The sequence below is a fragment of the Rhamphochromis longiceps genome, linkage group LG12 (assembly GCF_057381845.1).
Source record: "Rhamphochromis longiceps isolate RC_006_pf linkage group LG12, R_longiceps_female_GT1.1, whole genome shotgun sequence".
Classification (NCBI taxonomy): domain Eukaryota; kingdom Metazoa; phylum Chordata; class Actinopteri; order Cichliformes; family Cichlidae; genus Rhamphochromis; species Rhamphochromis longiceps.
In genome coordinates this window covers 37,252,910-37,271,810 of record NC_140568.1, presented here as the reverse complement: position 1 = coordinate 37,271,810, position 18,901 = coordinate 37,252,910, and the positions used below count along the sequence as shown (strand labels likewise).

Sequence of the window (18,901 nt, the reverse complement as noted above, 5' to 3'; positions counted from 1 at the left end):
TTACTTGTATTTGCTCAATTGTTTACTAAATGTTTGAGGTGTGAAATAAACCGCAATTGAGCAAAATATGGGTGTGTGTGGTTGGAGGATGTGTTAGTGCGTGCGTGCGTGGGTGTGTGTGGTTGGAGGATGTGTTAGTGCGTGCGTGCGTGCGTGCGTGCGTGCGTGCGTGTGTGCGCGAGCAAGGGGGAGGGGGCGAAGAACACTTTTCTGTAAAACAAAGGGGGGGCCCAGCAAAAAAAGTTTGGGAACCACTGCCATAGAGGATGCCAGGGTTGAAATCATGGATAAGATGTTTCAGAAAAAAGACAAGATAAAATCTAACCCACTCTAGCATTAATACTTGCATCAGCTTTAGGAAAACTACACCTAGAGGACTGGGTGGCGAGGTGAGGTTGATCCCCTCCATTAGAGTAATGAATTGTCCATAGGAATCCAAAGGACCACCAAGCAGTGTGGTAAAATTGAGGATGTAGTTGATTAGAGGGAGAAGCGTGACACAAGTCTGCCTTTTGGATGGTGTCAGTACGACTCGTTTCTCCTGAAGGTCCAAAGACACAGAGGTGATTCTCTGGGTGAGCAGCATCAAAGTGGACACTGCCAAGAACAGTCTGAAAGTGAAAGAGATATTGCTGTGATTAAATAGGATATCTGTATACATATAATGTTTTTACTTTAGATGTAAAAACATTATGTCTAACTTAGGCTAAGAGTTCATCTATAATGGTGAAGAAATGGCCTCTGACATTCATATCAGAGTCTTTTTAGTACATTAGCTGTTCTAGAGCTGTGATCACACAAAGTTGATTCTTGGAAACGGCATCTGAAAGGTTAGGCAACAACATAACAATTCTTGGAAACGAAACAAAGTCAACAGGCTGCTAAAACCACGTGATGTGGTTGAATGCTTCAAGCAACAGATTGTTTTATTGAAAAACACATGGTCGTTTTGAGTTTGACATATTTCACAAAAGTGTGATTAGGAACATTTTTGCCACTGTGTTTACAACCCTGTACGCGTTTGAAAACTGAAGGGACTGTGCTGTGTTCTAATCCTATCAAAGATCAGAACATAGCTTATATAACTGAGCAAGATAAATTGCTCAGGAGTTTCACCTCATCTCCCAACCGTTGTGGCAGACATCTGTCCCTCCCTGGAGGCTTCTTCCTGTTAAAAGGGAGGGTTACCTTCCCACCATCACCAAGTGCTTTGCCTATAGGGTATCATCTGATTGTTGTGATTTTCTCTCTAATACTGTAGGGTCATTGCCTTACAACTTAAAGACCTCACTTTTGTGATTTGGTACTAAATTCAAATGACGATTTTATGTTCTACATTGTTATGTTTCTAATTTCATGATGCAAATGTGTTCTTTCTTATGTAAATATGATCTTTCTTAAAAAAGCCGTTGTCTCTGTTGTTCTAAACCTAGTAGATACTATTAAGCATTAGTGATACCTTTGAAGGTAATCGATGCCTGGATACCATCACGGATACTTGATTTTGAAATATGTGCTAAGCATGAACTGCACCTTCTTAAAGTATCCAAAAATGTACTGCTCTGGTCACAGGTCCTCATTCTTTTTAAAGGTGCCAACTTTCTGTAACTTGTTATAGAAGAGAGAGGGGTTTTAAATATTTTTTTAAAATAAATACCATAGAGATACCATACAAATCACTGCATGCTGCATTATTTATATTTTATACAACATCCTAACTCTGAACAGGCTTGATTCATACATCTGTACACCCTAGAGAATATTCACTTACGAAAGGTTCGGAGGATATAGCATGAAAACTGTCCCATATGTTTATGTAATTTGTAATGGCAGAGTGAAATCAAGATTAATACCTGATGATGACTGGTTCGTGCAGGTAGTATTCCCTGTTAGGGCTGCCACAAACGATTATTTTGATAGTCGACTAGTCAAAGATTATTTTTGCAATTAGTCGACTAATCAGATCATGCGTCCACTGGACGTAAAAGTACATCTTATTGCACCAGCAGCATCTGCTCTTATATAACTATCATTAGCTTACAGCTTTAAGTGTTTAAGGTCTGTGCTAACTAAAAATAAAGACAAGATGGTAGTTTATTAAATTTTAATGAAATTTGCAGATTGTTTCGGTGAAGTTTAATAAACTCCTTGCTATCTAAAATATAACAGGACACTGGAGTATATTCTCGAGAATCTCACACTTCTGATAATCAGCTGTCTGCTTGACGTTTATTCAGCTATGTAAAAACTATAACTTTAATCTCACCCAAACTGATTTACTCAGGAACAAATAAAATACTAAAAAAAGCTAAACAATAACATTGTTAAGTTATCTAAGTGACTTATATATGTTTAACCTGAGTAGCGAAAGACAGCGGTGGGTCTCAGGGCACTAGTGAGCCTAGCCCCCGGCTCGCTATCGAGCTAGTGGGTAACAGACGTCTCCGAAAACGTCGGAGCGCTTTTGAAAATATGTGGTGTCTTGATAAACTGAGCAGATATTTGAGGTTTACACAGCTACATTCTCGCCTGAACATATGTTAAACCTTTATTTTGTGACCCAGAAAGAATAATAAGAGTAATATTAAAACTAACTAGCTGCCGCCGTTTGAGCTGGGCTGCGCTATGAATTCTGGGACACTGCTTCTTCTTCTTCTTCTTCGGGGTTTAACGGCAGCTGGCATCCTTGTACATGCAGTGCTGCCATCTTCTGTATCAGTCCGTTATTACACTCTTAAATCCTACTACTTATTCCTGCGTCTTTTGTGATCTTACAAAGCTTCAAACGACGCGTCGACTATTAAATCAGTCGTCGATGATTTTGATAGTCGACGTAATCGTGACTAGTCGACTAATCGTGGCAGCCCTATTCCCTGTACTGTATAAGTAGGTGCCAGAAGGTTTGCCACAACATCTGCATAACAAATGCCCAGGTGTGGATACAGCTGTGATCTACACAGCACACGAGTAGAACAAAGGCAAGTGTGGAGGTGAACAGCTTGTGCTGTTATCCTGTTTGGTTTTCTCCAAACGTGATGCTTTGCAGTATCGCTAGACATCGCTATTGAAGCCTTTAGAGTCTCAGATGTAGCTCTTCTACATATATTTCTTTGGTTTGTCTGAGCATCTTCGCCTTGTGCATTGTTTTATCACACATGTGAATCAGATCAATGAACTGCCAGACAATTTGTTTTTACAGAGGTCACCATACTTGCTGATGATTGTAGCATCTGGCTGTTACTTACCTTCTTACATCCTATAGACGCAAAGATTTAGTTTTTCCACACTGCTTCTGCATTTTGCTTACAAAAATGCACAAAAACTAATATTTCAATTCACTCATAATTTCTTTTTACCTTCAGGCTCTTGCAGACAATCATCATCCTTCATCCCGTCGTGGTCACCAGGCGCCTGATCTTGGTGTCGTTCCTCGTCTTCTGTGAGCATCTCAGATTCTTGGTTTTGCTTCTGCTCGAAAGGACCTTTCTCTTCTTCCTCCTTGAAGCATTCAGGAGAGTGCACTTCCTTCTTCAGACATTCTTTCTCAAGTACTGGTATTTCTGTGCAAGGTTTAGGTTCCTGTTCACTGCTTTGCTGAGTGTGCACTTCTTCCTGCTTTAATTTTGTAAACGAGACACCTAAAATATCACCGGTGATCATCTTAAGTTGTGCACAAGTGGGCGGGAGGGTTAACATATGTCTTTCAATTTTTAAACTCTCCTCTGTCCTCGTGTTATTTACATGTGCAATATTTAGCTTTGTTAAGGCTGAATTTGCCTCTATACCAACTTGATTCTTTGGATTCTGGAACAAAGGGAAGTTGCTCTCTTCAGCTAATGGGATATCACTTGCCTCAGTGCCCTTCTCCATCTTGACCGTTTTACCCTCATCTGCCTTGTTATGCATCTTGCTGTCATCATTGGCCAACTGTAAGATATGACGCAGTATGTCATCTTCTACCTTTGCCTCAATGTTCAGTGTTTTATGCTCAAGTGCTTTAACGTCTTGCTTTTGAGCTGGTGTTTCTTCATCCACTTTGAAATCATTTTCTGTCTCCATTTGTTGTTTGTCTCCAGATTCTGTGAATTCAGGTTGGGCTTGGTTTTCATATGTCTGCCTCTCTTCCTCTGGATCGCCGTAATCCTCACATGGGGTATCTGTAATTTTCACTTCTGTTACACTTTGTTCCACATTTCCTGTCTCCATTTGTTGTTTGTCTCCAGATTCTGTGAATTCAGGTTGGGCTTGGTTTTCATTTGTCTGTCTCTCTTCCTCTGGATCGCCGTAATCCTCACATGGGGTATCTGTAATTTTCACTTCTGTTACACTTTGTTCCACATTTCCTGTCTCCATTTGTTGTTTGTCTCCAGATTCCGTGAATTCAGGTTGGGCTTGGTTTTCATTTGTCTGTCTCTCTTCCTCTGGATCGCCGTAATCCTCACATGGGGTATCTGTAATTTTCACTTCTGTTACACTTTGTTCCACATTTCCTGTCTCCATTTGTTGTTTGTCTCCAGATTCTGTGAATTCAGGTTGGGCTGGGTTTTCATTTGTCTGTCTCTCTTCCTCTGGATCGCCGTAATCCTCACATGGGGTATCTGTAATTTTCACTTCTGTTACACTTTGTTCCACATTTCCTGTCTCCATTTGTTGTTTGTCTCCAGATTCTGTGAATTCAGGTTGGGCTTGGTTTTCATTTGTCTGCCTCTCTTCCTCTGGATCGCCGTAATCCTCACATGGGGTATCTGTAATTTTCACTTCTGTTACACTTTGTTCCACATTTCCTGTCTCCATTTGTTGTTTGTCTCCAGATTCTGTGAATTCAGGTTGGGCTTGGTTTTCATATGTCTGTCTCTCTTCCTCTGGATTGCCGTAATCCTCACATGGGATATCTGTAATTTTCACTTCTGTTACACTTTGTTCCACATTTCCTGTCTCCATTTGTTGTTTGTCTCCAGATTCTGTGAATTCAGGTTGGGCTTGGTTTTCATTTGTCTGCCTCTCTTCCTCTGGATCGCCGTAATCCTCACATGGGGTATCTGTAATTTTCACTTCTGTTACACTTTGTTCCACATTTCCTGTCTCCATTTGTTGTTTGTCTCCAGATTCTGTGAATTCAGGTTGGGCTTGGTTTTCATATGTCTGTCTCTCTTCCTCTGGATTGCCGTAATCCTCACATGGGGTATCTGTAGATTTCACTTCAGTTACACTTTGTTCCACATTTCCTGTCTCCATTTGTTGTTTGTCTCCAGATTCTGTGAAATCAGGTTGGGCTTGGTTTTCATATGTCTGTCTCTCTTCCTCTGGATTGCCGTAATCCTCACATGGGGTATCTGTAATTTTCACTTCTGTTACACTTTGTTCCACATTTCCTGTCTCCATTTGTTGTTTGTCTCCAGATTCTGTGAATTCAGGTTGGGCTTGGTTTTCATTTGTCTGCCTCTCTTCCTCTGGATCGCCGTAATCCTCACATGGGGTATCTGTAGATTTCACTTCTGTTACACTTTGTTCCACATTTCCTGTCTCCATTTGTTGTTTGTCTCCAGATTCTGTGAATTCAGGTTGGGCTTGGTTTTCATTTGTCTGCCTCTCTTCCTCTGGATCGCCGTAATCCTCACATGGGGTATCTGTAATTTTCACTTCTGTTACACTTTGTTCCACATTTCCTGTCTCCATTTGTTGTTTGTCTCCAGATTCTGTGAATTCAGGTTGGGCTTGGTTTTCATATGTCTGTCTCTCTTCCTCTGGATTGCCGTAATCCTCACATGGGGTATCTGTAGATTTCACTTCTGTTACACTTTGTTCCACATTTCCTGTCTCCATTTGTTGTTTGTCTCCAGATTCTGTGAATTCAGGTTGGGCTTGGTTTTCATTTGTCTGCCTCTCTTCCTCTGGATCGCCGTAATCCTCACATGGGGTATCTGTAATTTTCACTTCTGTTACACTTTGTTCCACATTTCCTGTCTCCATTTGTTGTTTGTCTCCAGATTCTGTGAATTCAGGTTGGGCTTGGTTTTCATATGTCTGTCTCTCTTCCTCTGGATTGCCGTAATCCTCACATGGGGTATCTGTAATTTTCACTTCTGTTACACTTTGTTCCACATTTCCTGTCTCCATTTGTTGTTTGTCTCCAGATTCTGTGAATTCAGGTTGGGCTTGGTTTTCATTTGTCTGCCTCTCTTCCTCTGGATCGCCGTAATCCTCACATGGGGTATCTGTAATTTTCACTTCTGTTACACTTTGTTCCACTTTTCCTGTCTCCTGTTCTCTTGCAGTCTCTAGCAGCACAAGCTCCGCTTGTTTTTGCAGCTCTTGTTGGACAGTAGAGTTTGGTTTGGCATTTTCATGTTGAATGTCTGATTCGGAAGTCTCGCCAGGACTTTCTCCGTTGGTTTCCTGGCATTCCCTGATCTGGAGTGCACTTTTCTCTGTGGTATAGTTTTCTTCCAGGTTCTCAGTTTGTGGAACCTCATCACAGTCTGCAAAAAGGTCCTCCATTTCTACATCTTCTCTGTCTTTATCTAGCTGGTCCATGTTAGACAAATGTTCCTCTTCTTCTTCTGTTACTGGCACATTATCAACGCTTGCCTCCAGCTGATCAAGGCTCCCCTGACCCACGAGTTCATGATTCTTCATGACCTGCATAGACAGAATCAAGGTCCAAATTATGATACACTTTTCCATCACATTATATTGGGGTGGGGCACTGATGATGTAGAAGCCTCAAAAACTCATTTATCCAATATAATACACTTGGAGTTATGGGGTTGAGATAAGACTCCCAGTCCTATAGTTTATGGGAAGACAGACATGACATAGTAAACACTTTCCTTGTGAGTTTATGGGCTTAGTCACTGATTTTGGAAGCATACTGAATAAAATATTACTACAACTATTTTGCAAATCATGTTTAAATTGCTTAAAAATGTTGGATTATCTTTTGTCTGCTTACTGCATAGAGATAGCAGTTTCACTGTCAGCCCCTCTCCTTCTCACCACATCTTATTCTTTGAAATAGAAGTGGGCGGTATAAACGGTATACGGTAGAAACGATATAAATTTGGCTAACGGTAGAGATTTTGACTATACCGCTCTACCGCGATAGCGTATGTTGATGGTGTCATCAAGCTGCGCCTGTTTTGGTTGAAAGCATTGCAGCGACTAAAAACAACATCATCTGCAATTTTTACTGAGCGACAGTAATAGCAAAGAGACAAAGTACTTTTGGAATATGGGGATAGCCAAAAACTCCACTCCTCCACTTCCGTCCCATTGATTCATTCAGTGGGGCAAAAAAGTATTTAGTCAGCCACCGATTGTGCAAGTTCCCCCACTTAAAATGATGACAGAGGTCAGTAATTTGCACCAGAGGTACACTTCAACTGTGAGAGACAGAATGTGAAAAAAAAAAAATCCATGAATTCACATGGTAGGATTTGTAAAGAATTTATTCGTAAATTAGGGTGGAAAATAAGTATTTGGTCACCTCAAACAAGGAAAATCTCTGGCTCTCACAGACCTGTAACGTCTTCTGTAAGAAGCTTTTTTGTCCCCCACTCGTTACCTGCATGAATGGCACCTGTTTGAACTCATCATCTGTATAAAAGACACCTGTCCACAGCCTCAAACAGTCAGACTCCAAACTCCGCCATGGCCAAGACCAAAGAGCTTTCGAAGGACACCAGGAAAAGTATTGTAGACCTGCACCAGACTGGGAAGAGTGAATCTACAATAGGCAAGCAGCTTAGTGTGAAAAAAATCAACTGTGGGAGCAATCATCAGAAAATGGAAGACATACAAGACCACTGATAATCTCCCTCGATCTAGGGCTCCACGCAAGATCTCATCCCGTGGGGTCAAAATGATCATGAGAACGGTGAGCAAAGATCCCAGAACCACACGGGGGGACCTGGTGAATGACCTGCAGAGAGCTGGGACCAAAGTAACAAAGGTCACCATCAGTAACACACTACAACGGCAGGGAATCAAATCCCGCAGTGCCAGACGTGTTCCGCTGCTGAAGCCAGTGCATGTCCAGGCCCGTCTGAAGTTTGCCAGAGAGCACATGGATGATACAGCAGAGGATTGGGAGAATGTCATGTGGTCAGATGAAACCAAAGTTGAACTTTTTGGTATAAACTCAACTTGTCGTGTTTGGGGGAAGAAGAATATTGAGTTGCATCCCAAGAACACCATACCTACTGTGAAGCATGGGGGTGGAAACATCATGCTATGGGGCTGTTTTTCTGCCAAGGGGACAGGACGACTGATCCGTGTTAAGGACAGAATGAATGGGGCCATGTATCGTGAGATTTTGAGCCAAAACCTCCTTCCATCAGTGAGAACTTTGAAGATGAAACGAGGCTGGGTCTTCCAACATGACAATGATCCAAAACACACCGCCCGGGCAACAAAGGAGTGGCTCCGTAAGAAGCATTTGAAAGTCCTGGAGTGGCCTAGCCAGTCTCCAGACCTCAACCCCATAGAAAATCTGTGGCGGGAGTTGAAAGTCCGTGTTGCTCGGCGACAGCCCCAAGACATCACTGCTCTCGAGAAGATCTACATGGAGGAATGGGCCAAAATACCAGCTACTGTGTGTGCAAACCTGGTAAAGACCTATAGTAAACGTTTGACCTCTGTTATTGCCAACAAAGGTTATGTTACAAAGTATTGAGTTGTATTTTTGTTAGTGACCAAATACTTATTTTCCACCCTGATTTACGAATAAATTCTTTACAAATCCTACCATGTGGATTCATGGATTTTTTTTCACATTCTGTCTCTCACAGTTGAAGTGTACCTCTGGTGCAAATTACTGACCTCTGTCATCATTTTAGGTGGGGGAACTTGCACAATCGGTGGCTGACTAAATACTTTTTTGCCCCACTGTTAATGCTGAATTCTCTCGCAGCTGCTATATTCCCATGTTGTTGCAGTATATTAATGACTAACCTCGTATTGTGGATGGATTATCTCAGTTGTTCTCCTGACTGAAGTTTGGTCCGTTTACAGCATCCTGCCATGCAATTGCATTTGTCCCTAACCACTAGAAACCCTCACGTTAACTTTTATCGAGTGGGAAAAAGTTGGCATTCATCCTTCAGCTTCACTGTGCTAATGTTATGCTAACGTAGCTGTGTCGCTAGCAATCACGTAGGACATCATTATATACCAGCTAGCCCAACTTCAGTAACCTTACAAATGTCACTGCTGTTTAGTTTTCTGTCTTCATTTATGTTGGAAGTGATAGCAGAGCTGTACGTTTTAATTTTTTCAGAAATCTCTCAGTCAGAACATGCTATATGATGTTTAGGTGGAAGCTAGCGAGCAAATTTCCTGCTAACTTCTAACTCCATTCAATTTAATAGATTCTGTTTTCATGGATGCCTGGATGTTAAACTTAATTGTTACACCTGGTAGAGCAGAAACGCTGATCATTTTATTAAAGATGAAAGAATTGCGATAGTTTGTAACTCTCAGTGACGCTGCAGTGTTTGACTTTGGGACCTGAAGTGGACGGAGTTTTGGATTACTCCGCAAGGCTCCTGACTACGGCAGCCGTAATGCTCCGGCAATCCATCAAGCGGTGCGCTTTCATAGCTCTCCAAAGTCGTACTAAAACATTTTTTGATTTCTACGCACCGTGTAACACAAAATCGGTTTGAGGTCAGTAAGCACAACCAGAATTCATACATAAGGCACACTGTCGATTTTTGAGAAAATTAAAGGATTTTAAGTGTGCCTTATAGTGTGTAAAATACGTTATACAGAAGAAAAGAATATATCCTGATATATATCGTTACCGCACATGCTTCAAATTATACCGTGATATGGATTTTAGGCCATATCGCCCAGCCCTACTTTGAAACTAAGATGGTTGTGGTGAAAATGCTAATCTTGGGGCATCAAAACACAATTTCAGAAACCAACGGATCGTGTCACAGTAGTTGTCCATGTCCATCTTTGACATTACTTGTGGTTTAATCCCTGTAAATGTAGCACTTTTTAATAGCCAAGGAATTGGGGTAGGATATGCACTGCATCACTCCATTAGGTGCAACCTTAATCAATATTAAACCGATTTGTGGCAAAGTTTTTGGACTACAAAAACATTCAGACTAAAGGAATCAAATGGCCCAGTGCCAATGTCTCTGTAGCCAATGTGATATGTGAATAAAACCATTCTTTTGCAAAAGTAAGTCCACTGTCTATATGTAGCTTGTGAAAGTGATGCAGTGCTACTAAGCAAGATGCATGGTTGACATTTAAAAATGTCATTCTGATGAATTCTTTGTTCATTTTTATATCTATTCATATTTTTAGGATGTATGCTCCCACTCTTTCGTTGGCTACTCCCTTCAAATATCAGACATGTTGACGTCTGACATCTAATTGCTGTTTACATTTTTTATAGGCTTAAATAACTTAATTCTTCATTCAACTTCATTTTCTCTTGATTTTCTAAATCTTCATGGTTATGACAGCAGTGTGTAGAACAAGAGCACCGTCCGCCCATCAGTTAAAGAGAATACCTTTTTTGACCCAAAGATGATGCCTTGATGGCAACGTGACAGTTTGGGGCGACGAACCTCTATTGGCACTACACGTTCCTCTGTAAAGAAAAAAAAAGGAAAAAAGGGAATGCTTATGTGACAGCGTCAGGTATCGGAAAGCAGAACACGTTCCTACAAATCCTGCAAATGCTCCAACATACCACGATGCAAGACAATGTGATCAATCATGTTGTTCTTGTTCTTAGTTTGGTACAGACAGAAAGGGCAGCAGAGGTCCTTCTGATGAGTAGGCTTTGACTGGCAGGTAGAGTGACCCGTCTCCATGTGCATTTCCAGAGTTTTCCTAATGACAACAGGAGAAATCAGTGATAACATTGCAAATCTGTCGGTGTTTGGTGACAACTCGTGTTGAGTAATGAGTAGAAATGACAAATTCAAGATGTCTGTCAAGTCAAATACCTCATAAAACTCATCCAAGTTATTCCCATACATTTAAAATAATTGACAACAATGTCTAAATTTGAATAAAAGAAGCTTCTTCTTCAAAAAGGGTTCAAACAGCAGATAGCGCGGCATGTTTGATTTAGCACACTTTTATGCCAGGTTCTCTTCCCGATGCCACCCCAAAGGGATTTGTGTCTCCTCCTTGAGGCAAACCAGGAATGCATTATGTCACCTGACTATAGAAACTAGTCAGATCCTGCGCATGTGTGATGATGCAGAATTAAAAGTATCAATTATTACTCATCCTGAATGCAAATGCGAGAATAAATGCAACATTTAAAACAAATGTGAAAACGAATATTTACTAGGGCTGCTCGATTATGGCAAAAATTATAATCACAATTATTTTCACTGAAATTGAGATCTCGATTATTTGACGATATTTATTTAACAATAACAATGTATTGAATAATGACTTTAAAGATTGTCAAAAAATAATATAAAATAGTGTGCAAATAGTGATAACAGTGCAAATGTTTGCAATATAAAAAATAAATGAAAAATGTAAACATCTATGTTTAGTGAACTTTGCAGTGTTGCTCTGTGGTGCAGCTACGACACTGTAGCAAAGTTTACACACTATGTCTACTTGATCCACGTCTGACTCCGCCAACCCATAATGTTTCCACACCACTGAAGTTTTTTTTACCTCTCTTTTCAACCAACAGCAGTCACTCTCCTCTCCAAATAACTTCTGCTTAGCTTTCGGAGCTTCCCTCGGGTCCTCTTAATTGTTGTGACACGTGTTCGAAATGCAGAGAGGTGCGCTCGATTTGCCACACGAAGCAGCGCGAGAGTAAAGCACGAGGGAGGGGCTAATAATCCGCTCAGTCATTTTTAATGATCGTTGAAAGCCCAGATCGTAATCGTGATTAAAATTCGATTAATTGAGCAGCCCTAATATTTACATAAAAATATTTTCGAAGTTTTCAATCCCAGAATATCATTTGTGTACATTTTCCATTTTCAAAAACAAAAGCTAAATAGTTAAAGCTAAGTAGTACAATTTGCAGATTTTTAGCAACACACTAAATTTTATTAAAGAAAAAAAAAGCCAAAAATCTTTTGTACACACAAAACTACAAACTCTTACAGCACCTTACCTTAAACCTGTGAAAAAGTTGCAGTCTTTACATCTGAGGATTTTCTTTCCATGCCAATTTAGGCAGTGCCGCCGGATACTAGACAGGTGTCCAGTGCTGAAATTGCAGAACTCACAGTGAAGCACGCTGTTCTCAGGTAATTTTGAAAGTTGCACGTTCACTTTAGATTTGATGCTGCTCTGTGCCATCATGGTGTAGTGGTTTAACTGGCGCCGCACATCTGGGGGCTCCAAGTACAGAGATCCTGTCAAAGTTTCAAGGACCCACAGTCTGTTAGTACTGCTACAAAACCAAAAACTGTTTGTTTTATGAAAACCAAGACCAAGTTTAAAAAACAAACAAACAAACAAACACACACACACACACAAAAAAACATGAGATATGACTTGCCTTTAATCAGTTCAGGTCGCTCATCAATTTCAGGCAAGCTGTTCATTTTCTCTGATGAATTAGAGGACTCCTTAAACCTCTCTTCACTCTCATCTTTGTCTTCAGTCTCAGCTGCAGCCATGATGAGATCTAAGCATTCAGCAAAAGAATAACCAAATGAAAAAGGAAAGACATAAACGCAGACATAAAGCCACACGAAATCTCTCAAACCCCTTCTTGTGAAAGATGTGGCTGTCTTTAAAACTAAGCCAAAACCATCCCAGTCTGAACAGTTAAAGTCAGCTTCTAATATAAAATGCACCTGTGACAACTCATATTAACTTGACCAAATCCAGCATACAGAAAACTTATGCTAATAATCTACAACAAAAGACTAATTTTAAAAATTCTGGTGATTTTGAAATCAATGTTCGCAGATCAAAGTCAATGCATTTGACACTTAATGCTCATAAGATACCACTGGTGATCTTACAAATGAGTTCTTACCATTATGCTTTTTCATAAAATGACTCCTCCAGAGGCCAAAGATTGTTGTCCGATAGGTACAGCAACTACACAGAAAAGGTCTCAGAGTTCCAGATTTGTGGATGAGATATTTGCTAATGCTGGTGAGGTAAAAAGAAAAAAAAAAAAAGGTTCACAATCATTCAACTCTCACAAAAAATACAGCTTGGGGTGTTTGGGACTTGCTTTAACGAACAAAGCAATCAAAATTCAATTTCAACAAGCCTGCGAAAGATACATTAGTCAAACAGAGAGTAGATGAAGTAACTCCTAAAATCTGTAAAGGAGGTATAATTTCTCGACTTTGGTTCTCTTGTCAGAAAGCCATTGTTTCGATTTATGAGGAAACGGTCTTCTTGTACAGTTTAAAGTTATACAGGAGTGGATAGAGGTGGAATTGAGGAAAGCGGGAAAGGGGAGTCTAACTTTTTATTTAACCAGGAAGTGAAAATGTTGAGATAAAGAAGCTTTTCTGCAAAGGTTTTCCAATACCCAGATAGGCACTGTACTTTTTCAGACTAAACAAGACCAACTGTTAAAATTTCCATTTGGCTATGTTACTTTTTAAGTGAGCCCACAACAACAATAAAAACAAACAAAACAAAAAAAAAAACGTGGCAAAATGGTGTGACTGCTTTAATATATGAGTCTAAATTTAGCCATTATTACTTTTTTTTTAGTTTAGTTTTTAACAATAAAAAAAGCCCAAAGTTCTTACTTGTGTTTTAATCCAGATGTGGAGCTATTGTCCAATTTCTTGATGGCTGCCAGGGCTGCGTGGCTGTGCTCATGGGAATGCAAGCCTTTCAATGACATAAACATCCGGCCGCACTGTCTACACGTGTGTTTGTCTCCATTCGATTCTAGTTCTGGCTGCTGTACATCAGAGAGTTCTGATGTAGCGGCGCTCTGTACTGGTGTCCCGTTCCAACGATTAACCTCGTTCACAGTTTCCAATGTGGTCATTTCATCTTGCCTGCAGGGCTGGAAAAAAAAAAAAAAAAAATCACAGTAATGGTCAAATAACACGAGTAGATCAGAAGACAAAGAGCGTAGACAGGAATTACAGCGTCAACTTACCTCGCTGGATTCTTGCTCTAGTGTTGTGCTAATAAGCGACTCCTTTCTCTGCGCAGCCTTGGCCTTCTCTAGCATCCTTGCTCTGTGGCGATCCATGTGATAACACACCATTCGAATCCCATTTAATTGTGTGTTGCAGTGGTCACATTTGTAAACCCCTGTGTTTTTCTTTTTCCTCAATCCTAGTGACAACACAGTAAAGTCCAATTTCCACTCTGAGCGGTGAAAAGTACTATAGTGGTCAATGAGCAGCTGCGACGACTTGAATGTTAATTCTGGACATTTCAAACATTTAACCTTTGTGCTGTTGCCTGATTTAAGTACGTTGCTGGGAGAGTTCCATTTACGCTTATTATATTTGTCAAGAAGTTTGTAAATACTGACTGCATCCAATTTGTGATAATTTTTGTAGTGGCGCTGGAGGTATTTTCGATACGGTCCTTTATAGGTGCACATCTGGCACTTGTACAACTGTTTGCTGCTGCGGAGGCCGGACAGCAAAGTTGATGGGGATGCCTCAGGAGTTTCCGTTTGTGGAGCCTGTCTACTTTTCGCAATTTTTACTCTTCTCGAAGTTTTGTTTTTCACAGAGGCATCCTTCCGTGCTGAGCCCCGAGATGTGTGAACCGGCTGGCTTTCAGTGTCAGTGTGCTCATACACTTTTCTGTCATGATGAACCATCTTACAGTGAGCATTGAGTTTTGTCAGTGATCCATGGATTTGTGAACATTTTTTACACAAGTACCCTCTTTCATTAGAACTTCTTCCTAAAGTACAATTGACCATGTTTGATGCAAAGACTTCACCTGTCTCAAGTTCATCTGCCCAGACTACAATTGCTGGATGCTTCATTTGACAGTGAGTGAGGGTCCCTTGGTAGCTAACATTCACATATGGACAGTTTGGACACTTGTAGATCAAGAGGCTTTTTTCTGCTGTTATGCTAGACTTCAATGTCTTATGCCTTCTTTTTTTGCGCTGCTGTTTTGGTTTTTGTTCTTGTTCAAATCTTTCAATTACAGCTTCCGGGTGTTTCAATCCACAGTGAATGTGGAGACCCTGTTTGCTATTAAAATTTGCAGAGCAGTAAAGGCACTTGAACACTTTGGAGGACAATGAGCGAGATCTGTCACTTTGGTCTTCCACCCGCCAGCTTGCGCTTGTTTTCTTGGAAAGTTTTGCATTCAAAGGATGAACCATTCGGTAATGGTGTGCCAGATCTGACAAAGATTTAGATTTAAAAGAGCATCTTTTGCAAGACAAACCAGCTTTATTTTGTCCGGATCTTTGGGATAGCAATCTGTTTTCAGTGCCATTGCCTCCACTCTGCTCTAGATCAGGCTTCTTCTTTTTAGAAAGGACTATTTCAGGACCAGCATATAACCGAGAATTTACATACTCAACGCAGGGGACACGTCCTAGGTGGCGTTCCTGGTAGTGCTCATAAACTGCTGCAGCTTTTTCATGTCTGAAAACACAGAATTCACAATAATAGCCGCGCTTTAATGATCCTTGTCTAAAATAATATCTTAAAATATCTGTGACTGTACGCTTTACTTTGTGAATTTTCCTTAAATGCGTCTTCAGAGCATATATCACGTCAGTTTTGTATGCGCATGCGTATGAGTAACAGTTCAGGGACCTCTTTGTGTGTGGGGTTGTCACTGAGGGTGTTGCTGAAATGACCAAAGACTTTGAATGCTTCCTTGTTTTTTTCTTTTTCATTTTCAGCTTGAGGATTTCCTGAGCAGCTTCTTCATTTTGAGTGGATGTTAGAGGAGATTTCTGTGCCTGATCGTGGATCTTAGATGTATGCAGAAGGACTTCTGAAGTCTTCGCCTTAAATCCATGATGTGTTTTGCTGTAATGGCGCATTACCCGATCCAAAGTACTATGCCTGTAGTTACAAAAGTGGCAAAAAAATGCTTTTTCTTCGCCTTCATTTATTATAGGAGGAGGTAGACGGGAAGAAGAGGAATCCTTTGCATTTGCTTTCCTGATTTCATCATGGATTAAAGCTGTATATTCAAGAACACACTTAGTGCTGGAATTACACTTTCGATGAACCTTAGCCTGATGGATAATTACTCCTTTTACAGACGGATTTCCAAAGTTGCATTTGTGGCAGTAAAACAAGTTTTCTGGACATGCGTAGGACTTGTTCTGTCTCTCTCCTGTTTCTGAGGCATCTGCTGTGTAATCCTCCTTATACAGATCTTCTTTTTCCCTACACATCTTCACTTGTTTACTAGTATTAAATTGGGAAGATGAAGGACTTTTTGACATCTTAGATTCACTCTGACGTTTCTGCATCTCAGCACTGTACCCTAGGACATCATCAGTACCTATTGGTGCATCCATAGAATGTTTTGCATAGTGATGACCAAGGATACTCTTAACCTCGGTACTTGTGTAACTGCAGAACTGGCAGTAAAATGTTTCATTTGGTAAACTGGATGAGGAAATGTCCAGTCCAGTAGTAATTTCATTACTGGATTTTGTTGGAAACTTCGAAGATTCCCCTTTCGTGGTTTGGGAAGATTCTGAACGATTCTTACAGGCTTCTGGTGTGGTCTCTGAATGATCTACTACAATCACAGAATCTGAACACTTCTCAGATGTCATCTCTGATGCTGCATGTGATGTGGGACAAGCGGACTGTTTGATTTTATCTAATGTGATTACTTCATCTGGGTGGCTTTTTTGGTAGTGAACATCTAGACTCAGCTGAGACGATTCCTCTTGGCATTCAGACATTGAATATCTGCAGAACAATAAGGAATTCTCCACTTCATATGTTGCATGCTTTGTCTTGTAATGTTCTTTCAAAGACTTCAATAGATTGATAGTAAATTTACAAAGAAAGCATTTGAAAACCAAACTGAGGCCACATGATTTCATGGCAAATACATCTGGGGCATCTGGATGATTTTCCAAGTAGTGCCTCTTGAGGTCAGCTGTGCTTAAAAACTCAACTGGACACTCCAAGCAACGAAAGGTGGCACTGTGATCACTTGCGTCCTGAATGTAGACAGAATTGTATCTGATATAAGGGTGGTCACTTTGATAATGGGCAGAAATTCGCCTGATGCCTACGTCACTGTAGTCACAATGTTTACAAGAATACACTTTTGCCGCGTCTGCCTCGTCTTCATCTTCGCTGACTTCGCTGCTGGATGACTGTTGTCTATTTTCTTTTTCTTTTTCCGTGAGCATCTCTTCGTTATCCAACTTGGCTTTTTTGACAGGATGACCTTTTAAACTTTTACCACTGGATCTCTTCACAGCACTGTCAGGAACAGTTTCCTTTCTGAATTGTTCCGGAGTTTTAGTCAAATCAGTAGTCAAGTCAGTGTGCAAAAAAGGGTACGACTTACTTCCGGTGATATCTATCACAGACTTTGCTGTGACTTTAAACACACCACTACTGTTTGGACAGGAGCTTGAAGGAGATTCCTGCAAAATTTTCAGGTCCTTTAATGTGCAGTTTGCTTCTGAGGTAGAAATATCTGAAAGAACTGATGGATCTTCCGATGTTCCTGCAGCTTCATTGTTCTGGTTTGCTGAAATGACACTTAAAGTGCTGTCGAGGTTTTCTGAAATGATGACACCTCCTGACACGTTAGGATTTTCTGAAGTTTTGTGACACAGTTCCTCGTGTTCACTTAAACCATCCCAACTACAAGCTTTAAAATCACACCTCTGGCATTTAAAATTATCTCCTGAACTGCTGCTGCTGTTCTCTGTGTTGGCTTTGTCAGTCCCAGGGCATAAACCAGCCTCTCTGAGAGAAATTTCTGTATTGAGGCCATGCACCTTGTTGAGGTGTTCAAAAAGGTACACCTTCGATTTGAAGACCAGCACACAGTGACTACAATGGAAAGCCTCGACTTGGGATTCTTCAGTGACTGCTTGGCTGATGACTTGCTTGATGTGGCCAGAGGTGGAGCACTCCACTGTATCTGAGGGGGCAGGCAACAGACCAGTATAGATCAGCATAGGTCAGTATCTATTCACAAAGACGTTGCATACCTCTGTGATACATACCGTTTTCCATCTTGCATGCCTCTTTTAACCCACAGCCTTACACATTAAGTGACACACCTAGACAACTGAAAAAACAGATTATTATTTTTCTCAAGGCACAGAAGCAGCACAACATAATCCGACGCTACTTCGTTATCCGTTATTAAGTTATACACACAAGTGAATACTTAAAGAGAGCGAGAGAGCGAGATTGTACGCTTTGCTAATATTATCTTTAAATATGGCAGCACAAAGAACTCAACACCTCTATTTAACTTTCAGTGTAGCATATTCAACAGGAAGGAGACGTAAAACGAGTCAACCGAATAAACAGATCCTACCTATTTTAACAAAATGCCGAGATGTGCAACTCGCTAAAGTGCGCGATGCACGCAAGGTTTTTACTCACGCATGCACACAAAAACAGGACAAGGCTTAGGAGGCACCGTTTTGAACCGCTGCTGGAGGTCGCATGAACACGGAGCACGTTTCCGCCATTTTTCAAGCGTGTGTGACTCTCCCTGGCCTGTGCTTCCCCCACCGCAACAAAACATCTTCACTTCCGTAGAATTCACCAACCCTTCAAAATAAAACTACCTGAAAACTACCTCCGCTGTGTAAGTAATTAAAATATCAGTTATAATGTTATTTACCAGCAGTTACACGAGATTCGATATAACGACAGGATATTTTGGTTTAATACGAACTAGGATTTCTTAATTGTATTTTTTTAAATTTTATCAATTTGATAAAAAAAAATATGTGTTTGTTAATATTCAC

General features: G+C 40.6%; 1 protein-coding gene across 3 annotated transcripts; it reads right to left on the bottom strand.

The window, feature by feature from the left end:
* Window positions 1-486: 486 nt before the first annotated feature.
* Window positions 487-18,687, bottom strand: LOC146657823 (uncharacterized). Of its 3 annotated transcripts, none has more exons than XM_085426145.1 (11): window positions 18,531-18,687; window positions 18,143-18,207; window positions 14,096-18,057; window positions 13,734-13,999; window positions 12,998-13,116; window positions 12,512-12,640; window positions 12,122-12,365; window positions 10,715-10,857; window positions 10,533-10,612; window positions 3,357-6,639; window positions 487-611 (listed from the first exon to the last, which is right to left on the bottom strand). In XM_085426145.1, exons 2-11 carry the CDS (start codon window positions 18,150-18,152, stop codon window positions 586-588), a joined length of 8,262 nt encoding a protein of 2,753 aa, XP_085282271.1. In that variant the 5' UTR covers window positions 18,153-18,207; window positions 18,531-18,687; the 3' UTR covers window positions 487-585. The 3 variants fall into 3 exon arrangements, with proteins under 3 accessions (XP_085282271.1, XP_085282272.1, XP_085282273.1); XM_085426146.1 differs by having other exon boundaries at window positions 18,568-18,669; XM_085426147.1 differs by having other exon boundaries at window positions 18,463-18,618.
* Between the last annotated feature and the right edge of the window lie 214 nt (window positions 18,688-18,901).

Coding starts and splice junctions, on each gene's coding strand:
- LOC146657823 (XM_085426145.1), bottom strand. Junction 12,366..12,511: donor GCGACCTGAACTGATTAAAG/GCAAGTCATATC, acceptor AAACTTTGACAG/GATCTCTGTACTTGGAGCCC. Junction 10,858..12,121: donor AACTTTTTCACAGGTTTAAG/GTAAGGTGCTGT, acceptor TGTTGTCATTAG/GAAAACTCTGGAAATGCACA.